Source organism: Anolis carolinensis, chromosome 1, assembly GCF_035594765.1.
Source record: "Anolis carolinensis isolate JA03-04 chromosome 1, rAnoCar3.1.pri, whole genome shotgun sequence".
Classification (NCBI taxonomy): Eukaryota; Metazoa; Chordata; class Lepidosauria; order Squamata; family Dactyloidae; genus Anolis; species Anolis carolinensis.
This window is the reverse complement of record NC_085841.1, coordinates 217,682,090-217,697,209: the sequence shown is the minus strand read 5'-3', so window position 1 is coordinate 217,697,209 and position 15,120 is coordinate 217,682,090. Positions and strand designations below refer to the sequence as shown.

At 37.2% G+C, this 15,120-nt stretch overlaps 1 protein-coding gene across 7 annotated transcripts in view; it reads left to right on the top strand.

Moving 5' to 3' along the window:
• Positions 1–15,120, top strand: part of slc4a10 (solute carrier family 4 member 10) — a 251,477-nt gene that overhangs the window by 83,381 nt on the left and 152,976 nt on the right. For all 7 annotated transcript variants that reach the window (XM_016996740.2, XM_008118989.3, XM_008118986.3 and 4 more), the window contains one exon: positions 10,681–10,762. In XM_016996740.2, coding sequence (XP_016852229.2) covers positions 10,681–10,762 — 82 coding nt within the window. The remainder of the gene's footprint in view (positions 1–10,680; positions 10,763–15,120) is intronic.

Genomic DNA, 15,120 nt, shown 5'->3' with positions numbered 1-15,120 from the left:
ATATCCCGCCACCATCTCCCCAAAGGGACTTGGGCGGCTTACAGATGGCACAAAGTGCCTAAAAACAACATAAACGTGAACACAGTATAAAATACAATAAAATAAAGCACATGTAATATATAAAACATCAATTCAGACTCAATCAAGCTGCGATTCTCTAACCATGGCGGTAAACTGTCGGGCTGTAAACACTGGAATTAAATAAGTGCCAGCTGCAGTAATGGAGAGAGGGCATGGGATAGAGTGCAGGATGTACAATTACTATGTAGGAAAACTAGGGGCTAAAAATTCTCAAAGGCTTGATTGCAGAGCCACGTCTTCAAGTCCCATATATGACCCATGTTACTAAAGAACTATAATTACTATTACTATTTTAGGATGGGTGATGGAAATCACAAGATTTGTAGTTTGGTGAGACACCAGCCCTCTTTGGAAGAGAAGGCTAAAAACCTTGTAAAGCAAGAGTTCCAATGATTCCATACCATTGAGCCATAACTGTTAAAGTGATATCAAACTGCATTAATTCTATAGTGTAGGTGCACCCTGAGCTTCAGTGGATAGGAGTGGGCTCTGTTGCCAAGGAATCCTGGGCTGCACATGCATGTAGAAATGTTAGTTCTGCTCACAATTTCAGGCAGAAAGGGTTGGAAAGAAGTAGGGTACCATTGTGTATACAATGATTTTTATTTTTTTTGCTTTTCCTTAAAAGCCAGACAATTGTGGCTCCTTTCTTACCACATATTTTCTCACATTTCTGCCCCTGGAATGTGTTTGCCTTCTCATATAGCCATTCTGATTTACCAGCAGAGAAAAGTGCTGTTTAAATACAATGCAGCCTTAGTGCTTGTTAGATACCAAGGCCCAGTAACCATGGAAACGACACTGAATGGGAATAAGATTTCCAACAAGATTGCTTGCCCATGTGAACCAAAGCATTATTAGGCTTCTATAACCAAGTCATATTTGAATTTTGTCAAGTTGAAACACAGTATGAGCCCTATATTTATGAGGGATCTATTCCTAGACTGCACATGGATAGATGAAACTGCAGATAATAGTGAACCCTATTGAAAGAAAGGACTTCTGGCACATGAATACAATAGAGGCCCCATCTACACTGACTATTCAATGCCATTGAAGCTAGCTTCCGCAAAAGTGTGCAAAATAAAGTTTTAATATGTATCAGTGCTCGGTGGCTTGGGGTTCACCCATCCAGGCCTCAAATTGGTTCTGAGATTTTGCACTTTATCCATTAGCCCTATTTTCAAAAGTGAGTTGCACCAGCCTGCCATCCATGTCTATTTATTACAAGCTCATTGGTTGTTGGTTCAAGATTATTATAATTGTGTATGTATTTTAATGTGATTATATTCTATGATGTTGACCAGGCTCGTCCCCATGTAAGCCGCTCTGAGTCCCCTTGGGAAGATGGAGACGGGGTACAAAAATAAAGTTGTTGTTGTTGTTGTTGTTGTTGTTGTTGTTATTACTACTATTACTACTACTACTACTACTATGTACTCATCTGCACTGCAAAAGCACTTTCTTTAGTACCAGATTGAAGAATACCAGATGGATCCAGAGTCACATTGGAGAAGCTAGAAATGCCCATAGAAGACATATTTTGTCAGACATGGACAAATGAAATCTTGGATCCTAATCTTGCAAGTGCAGGGGCTGGACTGTATCCCAGCATGGGTGTCCCCCATGCTAAAATGTACAGCTAGTTGGAAAAGCTAGTCTTGAAATTACTGTATATACTTGAGTATAAGCCAACCCGAATATAAGCCGAGGCACCTAATTTTACCACAAAAAACTGGGAAAACATTGACTCCAGTATAAGCTGAGAGCGGTAAATTTCAGAAATAAAAACAGATACCAATAAAATTACATTAATTGAAGCATCAGTAGGTTAAATGTTTTTGAATATTTACATAAAGCTCTAATTTAAGATAAGATTGTCCAACTCTGATTAAATCATTATTCTCATCTTCAATGTAAATGTGCTTATGTATCCTTTTAGCAATAATAGAGTAAAATAATACATGTAATAATAATAATAATAATAATAATAATAATAATAATAATAATAATAAATACAGGAAAATAATACATGTAGTAATAGAGTAAAATAATAAATATAATAATAATAAGATCAGAGTGAAATAATAAATGTAATAATAATAATAATAATAATAATAATAATAATAATAATAATAGGGTAAAATAAATGTAATAGTAGCAACAATAATAGAGAAAAATAATAAATGTAATAATAATAGAGAAAAATAATAAATGTACCATATATTCTCAAGTATAAGCTGACCCAAATATAAGCCAACCAGGACCCTCACCCGAGTATAAGCCGAGAGGGGCTTTTTTAGTCTTTAAAAAAGGGGTGAAAAACTAGGCTTATACTCGAGTATATACAGTAATAAGAGAACCATTTACATTCTCCACTGTCAATATGAAAATCTATATAGAGCTGTTGGGATATACTGATGAAAACATCACAGTGCAACATGGAAGAACTAGGTCCAAGTTTCCACTGAGTTATGAAACCCATTAGATGAATTTAAGCCACTCCCTTTCTATGAATACTAACTTCAGCCTTATCAGTGTGACTAATAGGTAAATTCTAGTGAATAAAATGTTGGGGAAATAGGAAGTAGTCAAATGATGACATCCAAATTTTGGCAACTTCTCAACTTCTGAGTTGTGTTGCAAAGTTGGCTTTGAATAATAAGAATCTCACCTTTTCAGCCTGGAAGCACCCCATCTGAATGGTTTCCGAGGGGTTGGAGATCAGAGCTCAGGGAAAGTTAGTTGTGTGTTGTGTCAAGCTGGCAGCTGGAGAGACCCTTCTGGGTCCTGTCACAACCGTTTGTCTCAGCCGCATGCACACAGTGATTGGAGACCCTGCAGATATCAGTTCCCCACGCTCTGATCTGTAGAGCTTCAGAAACCCTTGAGTTGGGGCATGGTCAGGCTGAAAAGGGAGATTATTGGGATCATGTTCTGCTTAAAACTGTTAATGCAAATTGCAAGCACTGTGAGATCCTAAGTCCAGTTTAGAGTCTCATAACAACCAAACAAGATGCCAGCCATCAGGTTTTATTTTGATTTGGTTACAGCTTTTACTTCCAGGCTATTCTAGTTCCTCAGAAGACCAAAATTTTTAGTGTTTGTTTTGGCTGTTTCAATGCATGGCTGATTATAAAAACAACTCACTGGCTCTTCAGGAAAGAAACCTGGTGTCAGTTTGATACAATATAGTCTAGGCTGACACAAAATCAATCCAGTGCAATTGACTGTACAGTGAGCACACATCTGTTCAGGCAGTGCTGAAGGTATCCCCTGGAACAGAGCCATGGCTTATCAAAGAATTAGACCGTTTTATTCATTTGTAGCATTTATGCTTTGGGTTGATTCAAACTGTCAGCCCCTCCCCTTCTTTCTTGGGCTTATTTCGTGCCATCAAATTTAGAGCATTTGTGTTGACGAAGGCTTTCATGGCTGGGATCACAGGGTTGTTGTATGTTTTTCGGGCTGTATGGCCATGTTCCAGAAATATTCTCTCCTGACGTTTTGCCCACATCTATGGCAGGCATCCTCAGAGGTTGTGAGGTATGGAGAAAACTAAGCAAAGAGGTTAATATATATCTGTGGAAAGTCTAGGGTGAGAGAGGTCAGTGTGAATGTTGTAGTTAATCACCTTAACTAGCATCGAAAAGCTTATCTGCTGTCTTCTTCCTGCCTCTGGGGCATCCTTTGTTTAGAGTGGTTAACTGCCCTTGGTTGATTCATGTCTGGAAATCCTCTGTTTTCAAAGTTTTTATTTACTGTTCTGATTTTTGAGTTTTTTAAATACTTGTAGCCAGATTTTGTTGATTTTCAAAAATCATTTTGGTCAAAAATCAGAACAGTAAATAAAAAGCAACACTCTGAAAACAGAGGATTTCCAGACATGAATCAACCAAGGGCAGTTAACCACTCTAAACAAAGGATGCCCCAGAGGCAGGAAGAAGACAGCATATAAGCTTTTCAATGTTAATTAAGGTGATTAACTACAACATTCACACTGACCTCTCTCACCATAGACTTTCCACAGATATATATTAACCTCTTTGCTTAGTTTTCTCCATACCTCACAACCTCTGAGGATGCCTGCCATAGATGTGGGCAAAACGTCAGGAGAGAATATTTCTGGAACATGGCCATACAGCCCGAAAAACATACAACAACCTTTTAGAGCATTTGTTTATTACTTTTGATTTAACGGAGAAGAAGGGCCATCTCTTTTCAAGTAGCAAATTAACTGTACATTTGCAGTATTAAATACATATGTAATTAAAATTCATAGGCACATCAATCTCTGAAAGCTAAAGTTGATTAGCATACATTTTAGCATTGTTGCAGGGGACACTATCTGGATGTTCTTTTAGGTTTTGCTCTCCAAAGGGAGGGAGGGTGGAACTGTCCTCATGTATGTGACATGCAGCCTTGGGGCAGATATAAATCTGGAATTGCTTTCTACTTTGTTGCACATCCTGTCCTGTGCGTGTGTGTGGTACAAAGCTGGCCAAAAGGAGCACATCCGTCCATTAACCTCAATACAGAAAGCTGTCGCAGTTGGGTCCCAATTAAAAATAAAATGATTTTCAAATAATGTGTTGGAAAAATTGGACTTAATTGCCTTAAAAAAAAACCTATGCCCCCCCCCCAAAAAAAAAAATTTGTTAAGAGAGATGGTGAGTGTTACATAGATAACATTCAGAATGCTTTCTTAAGCAGCCATGTGTTGAAGGCACTAACACATTCAAACGGATATGGATAATATGCAGGAAGTGAGAATAACCATGTCACCAAAAGTATAAATAAATGTTAGCCACATTAAATCAGTTTTGAAGCACAGTCTTTCAGATGGTGGAGTTGGACAAGGCAGCCATCAGAGATTTCTTTTCTCCCAACAGCTATGACACACTATTAAGCACCATCTATAAAAAAATGCTTTTCCTCTTATGTTTTTATGTCTTTTTAAGTCCAAATAGCATGCTGATCCCTCTTTTGACCCCAGTACAGCCACTTCTTGTCAATGTCAAGGTGAACGTTAACAAAAGTGTAGAGAATAACTAATGCCTTGAAACCTGATGTGCATGCAGAAATTTTATTCAGTTCGTACTTCAAAATATAGTTTCTGGAAATGTTCTATAAGCAGGAGAATAGATGCTTTTTATTGTTAACATTGTGTTAATCTTTAAACATACAGAGCTAAATCCAGTAGCTAGTTGCAGATGAACTCACTGACCCAGTTGTTGCCTAGTAGGTCAGCAGTTAAATAAACCCTATTGATTCAGTAGGATTTCTATACCAAGGATTAGTTTTATTGGCCTTAGATCAAAGTAAATTCAATTTAAAGGTTGGGGTTTTCAGAACAGGAACAGTTCCTTTTCTTAGTACAGTAGAGTTTCACTTATCCAACATAAGCGGGCTGGCAGAACATTGGATAAGCAAATATGTTGGATAATAAGAAGGGATTAAGGAAAAGTCTATTACACATCAAATTAGGTTATGATTTTACAAATTAAGCATCAAAACATCATGTTATACAACAAATTTGACAGAAAAAGTAGTTCAATGCGTAGTAACGCTATGTAGTAACTACTGTATTCACAAATTTAGCACCAAAATATCACGATGTATTGAAAACATTGACTACAAAAATGCATTGGATAATCCAGAATATTGGATAAGCGAGTGTTGGATAAGTGAGACTCTACTGTAGTAGCATAGTGAATGCCCATACTGGACATGCAAGTTATTTATGCTAGACAAAGCAGTCCCTGAGTTACAAACATCCAACTTACATATGACTCCTAGGTATAAATGGGGGTGAGACAAAAGGAACTGAGAGGAAATCTAGCTATGAAGGGAAATTCACTCTGGGAAGAGTTATCATGGGAAAAAGGTGTCTCAACTGAAGCTTTCTCACCAATCATTGTTTCCAGAACAAGCCAATTTTTTCAAAATCCAATTGTCACAGAGACAGAAAGTGAGCCAAAATAATCTGAACAGAGGCCCAGATAGGAAAACAAATACCACAATGGTGTTAACCCTTCCCTATGCTATCCAAATATTTTTTAAAAATCTGTTTACAAATTCAACTTAAGAACAAACCTACAGAACCTACAGGGACTGACTGTACTTCTGGTTCCTATTAGGATCTCCGTTGGTGCCAATCTTTTATCCAAAATGTTTGGGACCAGAAGTATTTTAGATATCTTTGGATTTTGGAATACTACAGTATTTGCATATGTGTACATAATGAGATATCTTGGAAATGGAACCCAAGTCTAAACACAAAATTCATTTATGTTTCATATATGCTTTACACATAGACTGAAGTTAATTTATACACAGAATTGTAAATAATTTTGTGCATCTAACAAAGTTTGTGTACATTGAACCACCAGAAAGCAAAGATGTCCCTGTCTCAACCTTCCATATGAAGAAGTTAGAATTTTGCAGTATTTCAGAATTCCAGATAAGGGATCCTGAATCTGTATTTAACATGTAACAGCATTTTGGATATAAGAATACATGACATATCTCACTGAAGCTATTCATTCCATGGTTTTGTTTCCTTCATGGAACTATTTTGTTGCTTTCTTCAACCCTCCCCCATAAAGGTTTTCTTCCCACTGAGGTATATTTTATTAGAAAATAAAAATGCAGCCCACCTTCTTCTCTGTTTGCAGAGGTCCTTATTTTCCATCTGGGCATGCTAGAAACCTTCACTTCCTTCCTCTACATTTCCCTTAGGAAGGCACATATGGGAGTGAATGTGAAAAACACTCATTGACTATCTAAAACAGAGGCCTATTGACTTCCAGTCAATAACAATATTCACTGACCTTATTCCATATTTGTTTTTGGACACATGAAAAGAAAAGAATAGAAAAACAAATTCTTTTGCTTTGCTGTTAATTTGCTGTGCCAAATTAAATGTTAATTGAGAATGTATAACAATCACTGACTAGTATAATTCACTTTGCACTTCCCCGAACATCTTATACAAGAAGCAGGTGATATGACAGCATTATATTCTGCATCCTTTCTGTGCTTCATTGTTGGCATACTGCATAATACAGGAAGTACTAAAAGATTGTTTTTTCCAGATATTACCATGGAGACATAGATGGTTGGTAGAAATGGAGAATCCATTTTAAATATAACTCACAATAGAAAAAAGGACTTTAGTTGTGAGATAATTGAAACAGTTATTCAAATGCAAAATTCTGATATGCCTTGTGTGGATGTGCATTAGAATAACTAACTTTTGTAGTTATGATTTGTTTGATTCTAGATGATTTTTTGAAATTTATTAGCTTACATAAATAAGGTAAAGGTTTCTCCTTAACATTACGTTTAGTTGTGCCCAACTCTGTGAGTTGGTGCTCATCTCCATTTCTATGCCAAAGAGCTGGCATTGTCCGTAGACATCTCCAAGGTCATGTGGCTGGCATGACTGCATGGTATGCTGTTACCTTCCTGCTGGAGTGGTACCTATTGATCTGCTCACATTTTCATGTTTTTTAACCTCTAGGTTGACAGAAACAGGGGCTAACAGCGGGAGCTCACCCCGCTCCCCAGATTTGAACTGCCAACCTTTAGGTCCGAAAATTCAGCAGCTCAGTAGTTTAACCCACTGCACCAGTGGGAGCTTCCATTACATAAATAATACATACATAAAATATGATTCCAACTTTATATAGTTAATCCTCTCTCCTCTTTTGACAAGCTACTACTTCTCCCAAAGATCAAATCCTAGTAATTATCTGTCATTCCTTTTTCTTATCCCACAGCAAGTCCATAAATGGTTTCGAATCGTTTAAAAAAAATCTGCTTTAGTTTTAATTAAGCAAGTTAAATTTTTCATCCCAGCCAAGTCTATCCATTTCACCAAGGATTCTTCATTTGTTAGTACAGTGGAATCTCACTTATCCAACATTCGCTTATCCAGCATTCTGGGTTATCCAACGCATTTTTGTAGTCACTGTTTTCAATACATCATGATATTTTGGTTCTAAATTTGTAAATACAGTAATTACTATGTAGCATTACTGCCTATTGAACTACTTTTTCTGTCAAATTTGTTGTATTACATGATGTTTTGGTGCTTAATTTGTAAAATCATAACCTAATTTGGTGTTTAATAGGCTTCTCCTTAATCTCTCCTTATTATCCAACATATTCGCTTATCCAACATTCTGCTGGCCCATTTATGTTGGATAAGTGAGACTCTACTGCATTTCTAAGATCTCCCATGATTGTGCATATAACAATCTTGCTCCTATGATCATGTATTGAAGTAAATATCCATGATTATTTTGCAACTGTCCATTAAAATTACCAAAAGACAGAGCTCTGGTTTAATTCCAAATTTAACAGTTCTCTGCATATTTGCACCTAAAATTTCTTTGCCTTATTTTGATTTGATCTGTCTGTTATGTTATTTCGGAATGTTTGCCATTTTTTTTGTTGTAAACTGCCCTGAGTCCCTTCGGGGAGATAGGGCGGGATAAAAATAATTTATTATTATTATTATTATTATATTGTTCCTCATGCATCACATATGGCAAAAATGTCCTTTCACATTGCCCATGTTGCCCCAACATATATTCAAAACATCATTTTATATTTTAGTCAGTTTATCTGGCCTCATAGGCAATAAATCATTTTATACACATTCTCTTTAAGACAGTGGTTCCCAACATTTGGGCCTTCCCAATAAATCCCAGTCAGCTTACCATAAATTCCCATAAATCCCAGTCAGCTTACCATTTGTTAGGAACTGTGGGAGCTGAAGTACAAAACACCTGGGGACCCAAAGGTTGGGAACCACTGTTTTAAGATGATAAGACACATCTTTCCCCATTAAGTCATTGGTACAATCTTTCACTAACAAAAATTTATACATTCTACCTATCACATGGTCATCACCAAACTAATTTATTTTGTTCAAAACCATAATTCTTCTTATATATCTCAAATCTCCAAACATCTGAAAACAAGAAAACCAAGTCTTTAGTAATCAGCAATAAATCTCTTTTCTTATATTCTCTTTCACATTTCTTCAGCAAATCTTCATAAGTTAGTTATTATTCATTACATGTCTCAGTAAGATACTTTGTTGTTTTGTGTAATTTGCTACACAAAATTCTATGAAGTTTCTTGGGATAAAATAAGATGGAAATGTTGATCACTATTTTCCCCAAATTAGAGGCCTTAAGTGTAACTGTTGCACTTAATTTCTCTCTCTCCAACCCCTACCCTTTCCTCAAAATAAGACCTACCCTGAAAATAAGACCTATCATGATTTTTCCACATTTCTGAGGATGCTCAAAGTATAAGCCCTATTTCAAAAATAAGCCCTAGATATAATTCATTTAAAAAGTCAATTTGGAAAAATAAGATGGCTCCCAAAAACAAGGTCTAAAGCATCTTTTGGAGCAAAAAATTAATATAAGACCCTGTTTTATTTTGGGGAAAACAGGGTAAAACATATAGTTGCACATTCTGTTCCAAAATGTATGGAGCACAGCAATCACAGTTCTGAATGTTCACAGTACTGTTTTGTCTTTGCTTCTGATTCATTCAAAATTTCGATTGCAAGTAAATAGAAACAGGTAAACGAGCTTTCAAATGAATACGGCAAGCCCCAACCCTTTTGAGTTTTAGAAAAGCCTTAAAAACATGGCTATGTGCCCAGGCTTTTAACAAATAAATGATAAAGACGACACAGACTGTTATATGGATAAAGTTGGAGGATATTGGACGAACGGATTTTAAGCATATGTTTTATGTTTTATATTTTATGCTGTATTTAATTGGTTGTAATATATTTTTATATGCTGTTGTTTTTAATGATGTATCGGCATCGAATTGTTGCCAATTGTACGCTGCCCTGAGTCCCTTCGGGTGAGAAGGGCGGGATAGAAATATTGGAAATAAATAAAATAATAATAATAATAATAAATTTCAGCCAAGGTCTATAATTAAACCTCATTTTTATCTCATGGTAATGGTGGAGCCACTTGAGCTGATATGGTGGAGTGGTTTGATGGTTCTGACTGCAGTGACCAGAGTTGGAATCCCAACTCAGCCATGAAAACATACTGGGTGACATTGGGCAAGTCACACTCTCAGCTTCAGAGGAAAGCAACTTCTTTGAAGAAGTCTTGACAAGAAAAACTCATAGAAGTGTTATCGAAGGCTTTCATGGCTGAAATCACAGGGATGTTGTGTGTTTTCCAGGCTATATGGCCATGTTCCAGAAGTATTGTCTCCTGATGTTTCGCCCACATCTGTGGCAGGCATCTTCAGAGGTTGTGAGGTATGGAGAAAACTAAAGAAAACTTTTCTCCATACCTCACAACTTCTGAGGATGCCTGCCATAGATATGGGCGAAACTTCAGGAGAGAATACTTCTGGAACATGGCCATACAGCCCGGAAAACACACAACCCCAAAACTCATAGAAGGTTTGCCTTAGGGTTGTCTAAGTCAGAAATAATGTGAATACACAATGATGTTGCAGACCTCTGACTATTTGGATTTCCATGCTTAGTGATGGCAGCACAATGAAAATCTGACACGTGCAATTGCTTTTATTCTATAGAGAAATGATGAAGAGGCAGTGGTGGACAGAGGAGGAACACGCTCCATTCTCAAAACACATTTTGAAAAGGAAGACTTAGAAGGTGAGCACTTATCGTTTCTGATATATTGCCTTTTCAGTTTGAAAGCATTGATTCAAGCCATTCAAAATCTCCAAAAATATATGCAAGGCCATTTCTACATGCTGAAAATAATATTCCAGCTATCAAATATCATCTCTGCTCCTACAAAAGATCCTGAATGAAAATGCATTAATAATCATTGTTGGACAGTTGATTAATTAGGAATAATTTAAGGACTGTTAAAATATGGGGAATTAAAATTGCAGTTGTTATTTCCTAAACCAATCAATATCTTCACCCTGTGACCAAACCTTTACAATTGTGTATTTCTGTAAAAGGAATAGAATAAATAACACTATGTAACAAAATTTGAAAAAATTCTGTTCCTGGTTTGAAAGTGTTATTTTCTGTTTAATTGTGCAGTAATTACTTTGATGTTATACTCCAGAATTTTCATTTTTGTGGCTGCCACAAACTATGTTGAATTGGTGGAGACTCGATGAGATATTCATTGAAAAACTATAGCAAAATGTGCTGCAGGATATCCTGCAAAAACAAAGTTTTGGGAGTTTAATAAACCTTTTCCATGTTTAGAATCATAGAACCAGTTAGGAAATATGTATAACCCAGGAACAAAATTGTGTTACATGCTAGTGTAATATTGCAAGTGGTCACTCTTTGGTCCAGTGAAAACTTTCCATTAATAGCCATACTCAGAAGTTTGGGAGCGAGGTCTGGTTTGGTATATCTAGATAGCACAGTCTCATCTCATGGCCTATACTGCCTTTAGAAGCCATCTTCCCCTTTTCCAACAAAACATTCTGGCCTGGCCTGGCCTTGCTGTTTTTCTTCTTATGTGCCCAAAATGAAGCACATGATTATTTATTCCTCTTTTCCTAAGTGGAAGGAAGGAGCTGTAGTTCTCTTTCTTTTTCATCTCAACCTGTAAGGAAGCTTAGGCTGAGCTCAACAGTGTTTGCCATTCTTTGCTGATGGCTTCCCCAACCTTTCTCCTTTAAAAGGTGCATCTTTCATTCAGTTGTGTAATAGTGATCCCAATTAATTGATTGCTTTTGCTTTATGTGTGTGTGATTTTATTTCCATTGCCCTGCTATTGCTTTGTTCTATCTATCCACTGCAAATCTGGGGACACCAGGTTAAAAAAGCTGGGTGTATTAATCTAGTTGATTGATTAGAAGTAACACAAGAAAAGTCCCATATGATAGGTGCCAATTCAATGATTTGAAATCATTTCCACATCATGCCAGGATGGCCTGACAACTTGCCAAGTTCCTAAAGGTAAAGGTAAAGGTTTTCCCCTGACGTTAAGTCCAGTTGTGACTGACTCTGGGGGTTGGTGCTCTTCTCCATTTCTAAGCCGAAGAGCCGGCATTGTCCGTAGACACCTCCAAGGTCATGTGGCCGGCATGACTGCATGGAGCGCCGTTATCTTCCCGCCGGAGCGGTAGCTATTGATCTACTCACATTGGCATGTTTTCAAACTGCTAGGTTGGCAGGAGCTGTGGCTAACAGCGGGTGCTCATTCCGCACCCGGGATTTGAACCTGGGACCTTTCGGTCTGCAAGTTCAGCAGCTCAGCGCTTTAACACACTGCGCCACCACCAGGGCCCCCAAGTTCCTACCTAAAACATAAACTTTTTTTGTGTTTTCCCTATAGCAGTTTTATGCTGGTTAGACTTCCATGGGCAGCTTTTATCCTAAATACTGGGAGGTTGGCATTTTGTGACAGTTGATCCATTGTAGAACCTCTATGGCATCTATGAAAGAATTAAGGCACAAGTTAAAAGGAAACCTTGCTACATCATTTATTATAGACTAAAGGCTTTTGGTCTTTCTTGTATAGTAATTACATTGGCAGATATATTTGGAGTTGTTCCAAACTACACAATTATAGCACTCTGATTCCAGCTGAATTCTCCAAAATCCTGGTATTTGCAGTTTAGGGAAGGGCATTCAGATTTCTCAGCTGCAGAGCCTAGGATTCCACAGGATGCAGTCATAACAAAGTTCAGTTTTAAGATTCTCCGGATCCTTTCTCTACTATACCAGAGTCTGCTTTTTAGAATATGTGGAAATCCATCTCACAGGATAATCCTTTCCCCTGGAAATAGACTGTAATAAAGCGTATTGCAAAAGTGGAATATGAGCTTGAATGGCCTGTTTTAAGACATGGTCAGATAAAATAACACATGCCAGATGTCAAATAAGTATTGGACATATTTTGTATTGCATTTATCGCTTGCTAATATTTGCGTGCAATGGTCAGTTGCTATTTTTCAATTGCCTAAATTGTGTTTTTGAATGCTCTAAGATTCACCTGATAGGTCCAAATGGGCATTATATAAAAGAGGAGCTCAAAAGAGAAAATCAAGTGTGAGTTTTGCTACCATCTCAGTATACTTAAGATAGCATTTGTTTTCTTTGCTTTAAAGATAGCACTGTCTAATTGAGTATATAGCTTTTCCTTCATTATCTGCCTATATATGAACAAATATATAGCTGTCACAACAAGCCAAAAGAGTCAGTTTCTACCCCATCCAATTCTCACACCATCCAAAAGGAAGCTAAAGTCAGTACTTCCCATTGTTGGACATTGCCAAGTGGTGGCTTTTGGACTTCTCAATGTCTATGGAAATGGTGTGTGTACAGAGCAAATCTAATATTGGTGAGACCATGGTCAATCTGTTTTATAACGTCATATTGTGTTACCTATAATGTATGAATATGGCAAAACATTGCTATGGAATTAGAACAACATGCCACTCTTTGAAAAGACAGGATCTGTTAGCAACAATTGGTTTGAAAGCTTTTCATCACATTCAAACACATTCACAAATGACCTTTCCTTCATGGAAAATGATGCATTTTATTTTGAATGGCGACTTCTCATCACTTCTCAAGCACAGAAGTGGAATGCTCCAGCACAGCAGCATGCAAATTGCCATTTGTTGTACTTGGATGTCTTTGAATTGAAAAATATGTATGATGAAATGTAATGAAGTGCCAGTGAGATTGAATTAATAATACTGGAATATTATTCATTATCACTATACGGATTGCTGCCGGTTATGACCTCTTCTTCCTTCTTCTCCTGTTTTTCAGTAAAAAGAAACCTAACTAAGATCTAAATTCCCAACTAAATTATTAGTGGTGTTACCACTATCATGCCATAGTAACTAAGGGTGAACACATCCGTGGGAGTTCATTCACTATAATGAAGAGAAGTAACCATGAAATGAACCACCAGAGAGAACAGGGAGATAGAATACAGTAACAATGTAATAAGAAACCAAGCAAGCTTATGTAGAAGTTGTTTTATTGGTGGCCTGAGTCTGAGGAGAAACATGAAAGGATGTGGAATCTGAGGACCTGTAGTTGCCAAAAATTAATTGTTGTTAATCTATGCATGTATCTAAAATTGTTCTTGGTAAAGAAACATCAGTCTGTATATGACTGTACATGGTAAATACAGATTGTACTTACACAGCTAGAAACGTCTGTGTCAGTAATATAATAATTACAAGATCAAATTTTCTTTTCTTTTTGGCTATTGGACCTTTACATAAAGTCAGTATTATTTTATTAATGGAACCTAAAAGTTTAGCATTATGTTTCATCATGAGCTCAGTGAATATTAAGTACTATCACCCATTTACAGAAAAATTGTTATGTCAACGTAGATCAACTACTGCTGCATTGGCTGCTAATGTAGATATATGGGTCAGATTATCTCTTTCAATGCACATAAGGTAAAGGTTTTCCTCTAACATTAAGTCTAGTCATGTCCAACTCTGGGGGCTGGTGTCATCTCGATTTCTAAGACGAAGAGCCGGCATTGTCCATAGACACTTCCAAGGTCATGTGGCTGGCATGACTGCATGGAGCTGTCAGGACCCAGGCTGCAGAGCACCAATAACCATGCACAGAGACCAGAATCTATCTAATATCTTTATTAAAGGAATATATAAAGTCAATAAAAACGAGTGAAGAATATAGTTCAGAAGTAGACCTTTCAGGAAAGGTCAAATATAGTCCAGGAAATCAATGTCCAATATGAGATATTAGAGTCCAAAGTAATAATCCAATAACCGAAACACACACTTTGCTGAGCAAAGTGTGGGGAAATGACAGGGTCCTTTAGTCCAATGGAGCTTGACAACAAGGCTGGAGAGCAAACTAGATTCTTGACAAACAAGGCTTGATTCGAGGCAACAAGAAGCAAGAAACAAGAACAGGGTCCGTGGCGAAGTCCGTGGCGAGGTCCGGGGAACAAGGCAGGGTTGGAACAAGAACAAGGTCCTGGAAACAAGGATCAGGAGTAGCGTAGTCCACACACGATCTCACTCCCGAAGCTGACG